This window comes from Dipodomys ordii, unplaced genomic scaffold (assembly GCF_000151885.1).
Source record: "Dipodomys ordii isolate 6190 unplaced genomic scaffold, Dord_2.0 Scaffold64, whole genome shotgun sequence".
Lineage (NCBI taxonomy): Eukaryota > Metazoa > Chordata > Mammalia > Rodentia > Heteromyidae > Dipodomys > Dipodomys ordii.
In genome coordinates, this window is record NW_012267280.1 from 7,883,024 (window position 1) to 7,891,002 (window position 7,979).

Here is a 7,979-nt window from a genome sequence, read left to right on the forward strand (position 1 = left end):
GTGTGCATGGTGTCTGTCCCAGTGGTTGAATGTCTGTCCCCAGTGGTTGAGTGTCTGTCTGTCCCCAGTGGTTGATGGTGTGCATGGTGTCTGTCTCAGTGGTTGAGGGCACTCATGGCGTCTGTCCCACACAGGCACGGCTGGCAGCTGCCTGCGCAAGTTCAGCACCATGCCCTTCCTGTTCTGTAACATCAATAACGTGTGCAACTTTGCCTCACGGAACGACTACTCCTACTGGCTGTCCACCCCCGAGCCCATGCCCATGTCCATGGCGCCCATCACTGGGGACGGCATCCGGCCATTCATCAGCAGGTGAGGCGGGCCTGGTGAGCACAAAGGGGGGTAGAGGGGGAGGACCGGATCCTGCCAGCTCCCACCTGTCAGAGCCTGGCTTATTCCCCGCCGTTAAGCACGCTCCCTCCAAGGAAAAGCAATGGCCTCCTATAAGGCCACGCCTGCTCCCGTGACCTTTTGAAAAGTGAATTATTTTCAATGACGGTGTAATCCCATGCTTTCTTACGACATGTACCATCTTACCACGCCCGAGCGCCCCGGTCAGCAGCACATTGTGCCATACCATCCTTTAGTTTGTCTTACCAAACCCAGACTGTGCTCACTAAACACTGAGCACCCTTGCTATCAGCGCCCACTAAACCTGAGCATCCTCCCCTCATCCAGTGCCCACTATTCTGCTTTCTGTCTCTGAATTTGACCCCTGAGGCCTCACAAAACTGGAACGCTATGACATTTGCCCTTTGTCCTTTGCTGAGTGGCTTTATTTCACCCGAGTCACATCCCTTGTGGGGTCATTCATGTGTATCAGAATCTCCTTTTTTGTGTGTGTGTGCCAATTCTGAGACTTGAACTCAGGGCCTGGGTGTTATTCCTAGAGCTTTTTTCCTCAAGGCTAGTGCTCTACCATTTTAGCCACAGCTCCACTTCTGGTTTTTTGGTGGTCCATTGGAGATCAGCGTGTCCAACTTTTCTGCCAATCTTGGTTTCAAACTGCAATCTCAGATCTCAGCCTCTTGAGTAGCTAGGATTACAGGCACACGCCGCTATACCTGGCTTTCCTTCCTTTTTAAAGACCAAGTAATATCTCGCTGTGTGGATATAGTCTTCGTTCACGCATCTGTCAGTGCAGATCTGGCTTGCTTCTGTGTCTTGTCTGCCTCAAACACGGTGTCCACTCCAGGGTCTTGCTTTTAGCTCTTTTAGGTATATATCCAGAAGCGGATTTGCCAAAGCCCATGGGAATATGATTTTCAATTTTTTGAGAAACTTCCCACTGTTCTCCATCATGGCCACATCCCTACACAGTGGTGCCTGGAGTCCGGGTTCTTCACATCCTCGTCCACCCTGGCTGGTGTCTGTTTGCTTTTGCTTTTGATACTGTCCCAGCGGTTGTGAAGTGGTGGCCATGTAATTGAAATGCCATAGACATGATTCGGTCTTATCTGGTTATTATTTTGTGTGAATCCATGCTTCATGCACAGAGTTATGTACGTTGATTTTATACATAAAAAACTTAACCACGTTCCACACATAGGCAGAAGTAAGGTCTGTCACACGTTCTCCTAGTCCCACCAGTTTTCACCCCCATGGGCTGACATTCTCTCAGCAAGAATGCCTGGTCCCCACTGAGCAATTCCCAGGGTTAGCCCCTCGCAGAACTGGAGCCAGGTGCACGTCTCTGGAGACACACACGCGTGCCCTGCCTCTGTCTTTTTCTAATTAAGCGTTGGGTGACTAGCTGTAACAAGCGGCCAGTGAACAAATGCATTTGACAGGGGCTATCTCCCCACTCTATTTTGACACCACAGAAGGAAGGGTAAGAAAGAGGAGAAGCCAGGGAAGGCTCACTTAGCAACCGGCCTGAGGAGGAGTCTGGCTCTCCGCCTTCCCTGGTGAGAGGCAAGTGCCACCACATGCACGTGAGGGCCAGCGGAGACCTGGCCCCCACAGCCGCCCCCTGTCCACCACCTCCGCTCCAGGGCACTTCCATCTCCGGGGAACACAGCGGCATGGTGTGTGCCTGACAGGGCTGTGTCATGGGGCCCTGTGTCCTCGTGTTACATCTCTTGCCAGCTTTCTTGGTTATGTGTGTGCGTATGTGGCGCTGAAGTTTGAACTCAGGGCGTCACGTGTGCTAGGCAGGCATTTAACTGTTTGAGCCATTCTGCTAGCTCTTTGCACATTTGTGATTTTTAAGCTAGGGTCTTACTTCACACCTGGCTGGACCTGGGTCCTGTTCTTCCTATCTGTGTTTCCCCCCCCCCCCCTAGCTGGGATGACAGTCACTTACCACCGTGCCTAGTCATGAGCTTTTTGCCTAGGCTAGCCTCAGATCGCCATTCTCCAGAGAGCTGCCTCCCAGGTGGCGGAGCTTGCAGGCTTGAGCCACTGGCTCTTTGATTTTTTTCTGTTTAAAGCTATCAAAAAACTTGTTTTGTGGGTCACACACTGGAGAATATCATTTGCTGCTTTCCAGAGCTTCATTGTTGTCCAGGCGTTGGGCACGGGGAGAGAACTAACCCCTTGCTGTTTTCTCTTCTAGCTTCCCTGGGACGACAGGTAGAACATGTTCATTTATGTTTCCCATTGGCTCTGATAAGAGCATTGGCCTTGGCCTTGACTCAGTTGGGAACGTTGGGAACCCTGGCATGGGTGATGATGCCCCGCGTCTGGTCCAGACTGTGTCTTAGACACGCATTTCCCTGAGCACAACCTGCTTCTGAGGCCAAGCAAGATTCTAAGTGGATTCCATCCCCTGGGACTCTATGTGGCAGGGCTTTCCATGTCCGTCAGAGGCATAGCCTGAAAGGCCCTGGGTCACGTCCAGGGTCCCTCAGGTCCTGTGCACTGTGTTGCACTGTGTCATACCGTGTCTCACCATGTCACACTGAGGGTCACACGGTACAGTTTTCTGAGCTGACTGTAACAGGGTTTCCAACAGCATCTGGACACTCAAACCTTCCCCTCTCCCCGGGAAGGCCTGGAAACAAACAGGAACCCTTCGCGGGAAGGGAACAGCCTCCACTCTGTCCTGATGGAAAGCACAGCTTCCCGAGTGCTTTCTCTGGCTTTCTGCAGGCCAGTCATAAATCCATGACTGTGTAATCCCCAGAGTGGAGACCAGGGTCTGAGTGTGAGGAGAGCCCAGGCCCCAACCCAGGCTTTGACGCTAGGTGTGGCCTTAGCATCTTCAGACAGAACCTGGAGAGTGTGGCCGCCTGGGGTTGAAGAGGCCCTGGCCCGCCCTGCCCCCTCCTTCTCTGTGCTGAACGCCTGCTCCTCCTTCATGGGGTGCCATGTCTGAGGTGCCCGCCATGGGGTTGCCATGCCCTCAGCCACCCTTACAAAGGCAGGCCCACCCACGCCTGGCCACCCACTTCCTCAGCCTCATGGCAGCCTGGGAAATACAGCCCTTCCCTCAGCCATTCTGCTTCTCCAGTCTGAGAGGCAGATGGTAGTGACTAGACAAGCCCCAGCTCAGTGACTAATGTTTAACTGAACCTTTTAATTCATCTGCATTTGTGTGAATCAAGTAGGAAATCACACATGTACACCTGTGCGTGCGTGCACGGGCACACACACACACACACACACACACAAGACAGGATGACTAATCATGTCTCCCACCCGCTTCCATTCTCAGGCAGGAGGTGCGCACACCCGGCCGTAATTATTAACACCATTTGTACTCATTCAGCAGCACGGCTAGCATGGGTCACTTTATGAATCGGGTGTAATTATTTTGCTGCTGGTGTTTATCATCTTTGAAGCACAGCACCCACGCCCATGCATGCTCCCGTATCAGGGCAAGCCTTAGAACACTGCAGGGTTTTTAGTTGGGGAGCAGTTGTGCACCGGGCTGAGCGGGCCCTTGCCTGCTCCGACCTTGCATTGGCCTTGGATCCTGAGCAGGTGCTCTGGGGAGGGGGGAGGGAGATGGAGCAGGGAGAGCACGAAGACAGGCATCGTCCACCACAGACACCAAGCGCACTCCTGCTGGGAAGACTGTCCCTAGCATGGCACAACTGCTCGATGCCAGGAGAGAGAGAGAGAGAACACACTACACTCCTCCCATTTCATTAATTCTGTGGACTGATAAAAACCTGGGAGTCCTGAAGCATGCAAGGAGACAGCACAAGCCACAAGTCAGCTGCAGCCCGGTGCCTCTGGCCAGCCTCAGAGCAAAGGCGCTTCCTCTCCTGCGGGACCATGGGAAATAACACCTGTTGGGACTGTTTTAATACTGAGACGGGCTTGTGCGGCCCACCGGAGGCTCAGCCTGTGTTGGGCATGGGTGCATGTTCTTCCGGGTCAGAGTTCAGCCAGAAGACTGTGGATGAATGGGTGTCCCTGTGGTCAGCCAGTCCTGTGCTGTCCTCCCTGCTGACCGCTGCCCCCTCCCGGCAGGTGTGCGGTATGTGAGGCGCCGGCCATGGTGATGGCCGTGCACAGTCAGACCATCCAGATCCCACCGTGCCCCAACGGGTGGTCCTCGCTGTGGATCGGCTATTCCTTCGTGATGGTGAGTGCTGGTCTTCACTGTGTCCCAGTCAAACTTTGGGGGGGGCCTGGGTTCTCTGATCATGTTTTGGGGGTGCTCCTCCCTGCCTGGCTGGCTGGGCTGGGCACTACAGGGTCTGCGGTCAGCTCGTGCTCTCTTGGCCATGCTCCTGTGGAGACCAAAGCCCTGTTGCCCTCAGCTCAGAACCAGCAGTCTACCTAGCTCCTCCTGCCAAAAGCCCCCAGAAAAGAGAAGGGAAGAGCTATGAAGGACATGGGTTTTATTAACAGGGTGTCAGGGAGGGAGGGCGCAGGGTGGTGGCAGACGTCCCCTCTTTGCAAGGAGACGCTGGAATGAACACCAGTTCTGCGCTGGTAGGGTGAGGGTTACACTGCTTGTGCCAACCCTGGTGTGAGCCATCCACCCACTGAGTGTCCTTGCGGGGGGGATTCTCTATCCATGCCCCGGGGGACGGCCAGGCCGGGCTTTGGGTGAATATGGGCCTCTGGACTGCTTTCCACCAGGTGGCTTCTCCCTCTCCCCCTAATCCCCTGCTGGTGGAGGGGCTGCCAACACCTCCTCTCTGGTCTGTGTACAGTGCCTTGTGCCCGGTGTGGCAGCAGGGCCAGTGGGCCACAGAGGTGTTGGGGGCCTAGTCACAGAGGGTGTGCCCAGACATCCCAAGTGGCCAGGACACACAGCTTCCCCACAGACACGAGCCTTCCTGGGACAATGGGCCTTGGCTGATCTTTGGAGAGGAAATGTTCGACTCACAGAGCATGTGTGTGTGTGTGTGTGTGTGTGTGTGTCTGTCCGTCCCCACAGCACACCAGTGCCGGTGCTGAAGGCTCTGGCCAAGCCTTGGCATCCCCCGGGTCCTGTCTGGAAGAGTTTAGAAGCGCGCCATTCATCGAGTGCCACGGCCGTGGGACCTGCAATTACTACGCCAACGCCTACAGCTTTTGGCTCGCCACCATCGAGAGAAGTGAGATGTTCAAGTAAGTGGCAACGCCCCTCCTGCAGAGGGCGCTGGGACCGTAACGCCCTCCCAGGCAGAGTCTCACGGACGCCTTTGCACCACATCCGAGGGTGGCGTTGTGTATTTTACACCGTGCTGTGCCCCAGATGAATCGTCAGGGCAACCCTGAGCTGACCAGTCTTAATTCTTTCACGGATTAAAGAACTGGGGAAGGAAAGAAGCCATTTCCTGGGCTTCTAGCGCATTCGAATACATTTGCCTACCAAAGCAGACCTCAGCTGTGCTCTGACCGGCTCAAGCCCTCAGGTTGCACAGCCTGGACATGGGAATGGCGTCCCTGGTGCCCTGTGTGGCGTGGAGCCCTGCCCCAGACCCTGGGGTACTGGCCCCAGGCGTGGGGAGGTGGCAGTCCATGGTTGTCATCATGGGGTGGGGGGTGGTACGTGGGCCGTGAGGTGGTGGTGCTAGCGGTTGGCTCTGTTGTCCCCCCTCCCCCCAGGAAGCCCACGCCGTCCACCTTGAAGGCCGGGGAGCTGCGAACCCACGTCAGCCGCTGCCAAGTGTGCATGAGGAGAACATAATGCCGCCAGCTCTGCGCTGCGTCGCAACATGGTGCTACCCCTTCCTCCTCCTCCTCCTCTTTCCATCTGTAACAGCAGTGAATCCCAGATGTCTATCCTGTGTACCTCACTGTCCAGTATGAAACCATAAAGTGCCTTCTAGGAATTTGCGTGACTAACACACCCTGCTTCATTGGCCTCTACTTGCTGAAGGAAAAAAAAAACCAACAGGGAAAAAAAAACCCAACAATGATAAGCTTCCCATAGTGGCATACCAAATGGCACTTTTGATGAAATAAAATATACATAACGTTGTACAATGCGGTGCACTGATGTGTGAGCTGAGAACTCCATCAGAAACCAAAGGTGCTAGGGGTGGGCGGTGCCTTTTGTACAGCTTGGCTACCACCGTCTGCCTGTGTCCCACAGATGAGTCCTCCACCCCTGTAGGAATGTCTGTTTCTATCCCTGTCTAGTGCTTCACCACCCGGGTCTCTCAGTGTATCCAAGGAAGAGCCGTGTAAAAATGGCTTCCTCAGACCTCCAAATGGAATCTCAGACTTAGCTACCATCCCTTCCCATTCCCACACCTAGAGTTCCGTCTCTCCACTGCCGCTTCTGTAGCCAGCCTGGTGCCTGTGGAGCAGCGATGGTCCACATGTAGTCAGAAATTAAATATATATATATATATATATTAGTAATTTATATAGATGTCAGCAATCAGGCAGGACAAGTTCTAGTGAGTTCCACGGTTACCTAGAGCTTCCCGAGAGTCCTTTTTCAGATTGTGTCCCTCCCCCTTGTTTTGAGCACTAGGAAGCCAAGCGGACAGGGCAGCCTTCCTCGTTCATTTCCAAACCAAAGTGATGTGTCCACAGCCGGCCCGGGCTGCTGACAACGGTGTCTATGGCGATGAGATGTGTCCATCGTGCTTACTGTTTTTATTCTGTATTAAGTATTTTCAGGGTTTCAACGCTAACCACAAACTGAATGACTTGACCTCAGAACAACCTTACAGGCCTCCATTAGGCTCCTCATGTTGCCTCCAGACTTGAACAGCAGCTCTGGTGAACCAAAATACCCGCATTTCCACACACGAATACACGAGGCCACTCCGAGGCTCTGGGCTGTGTCTCTGGGAGCAGATGGAGGGCACAGGGCAGAGTCCAACCACCATGCTTGAAATGACATTTCACTAAAACTCTCCAAAACGTTGCTTAAGGAAAAAAAAAACAAAAAACAAAAAGACTACTAAGGCCTTTTATGTAATTTCTTTAAATGTGTATTTCGTAAGAATTCAAATTTGTAATAAAACTATTTGTATAAAAATTAAGCTTTTATATGAATTTGTTGCTAGTGTGGCCACAAGAGCATTAAAAGAATGGCTGCTGCCCCGGCTGCTAATAAACGTGTAAGCTTTGCATTCCTTAGATCATTTTCATTTGCACTTCTTCCATGGGAGAGTGGTACACGGGGTGGGGAAGTGGGGAGGGCACTGAAGTCCAGCCTCCTCCACCTCGGCTTCTCTCAGGACCTGTCTTGCTCCTTCCTGCCTGGCTGTCTGGAGCTCAGCCCACAGCTCAACCCTCTGTCCATGGCTGCACTGGCCACCAGTGTGTGGGAGATGCACAGAAGGCGGAGGTGCAAGCACACCTAGGCCTCCACATGTGACTCCGGTTCTGGGCAGGTGAGGACGTGGGCTGGGGCTGGGATGGAGGATGGAGGCAGGAAGGAGATAGGGCGCACACTGCTTTCTCCCTGTGACTAGCTTCCCTTTAAGCTGGACTGAAATTCAGCCAGTGGAGCACAAGGTCGGGTGAAGTTCTGGTGAGTGCAAGTCTCTGTTGCCAGATGGCACGCTGGCACCTCCACATTGAGGGCCCGGCGCACCTACCCCCTCCCCCCCCCCCGGCCTCGTGTCAGC

At 53.9% G+C, this 7,979-nt stretch overlaps 1 protein-coding gene across 1 annotated transcript in view; it reads left to right on the plus strand.

Annotated features, from left to right (window-relative positions):
• The window catches only part of Col4a1 (collagen, type IV, alpha 1), a 128,338-nt gene extending 120,853 nt beyond the window's left edge, over positions 1 to 7,485 (plus strand). The window contains exons 49-52 of the mRNA XM_013022832.1: positions 135 to 312; positions 4,423 to 4,537; positions 5,342 to 5,514; positions 5,995 to 7,485. Coding sequence (XP_012878286.1) covers positions 135 to 312; positions 4,423 to 4,537; positions 5,342 to 5,514; positions 5,995 to 6,076 — 548 coding nt within the window. The 3' untranslated portion in view covers positions 6,077 to 7,485. The remainder of the gene's footprint in view (positions 1 to 134; positions 313 to 4,422; positions 4,538 to 5,341; positions 5,515 to 5,994) is intronic.
• The last annotated feature ends 494 nt before the right edge of the window (positions 7,486 to 7,979 follow it).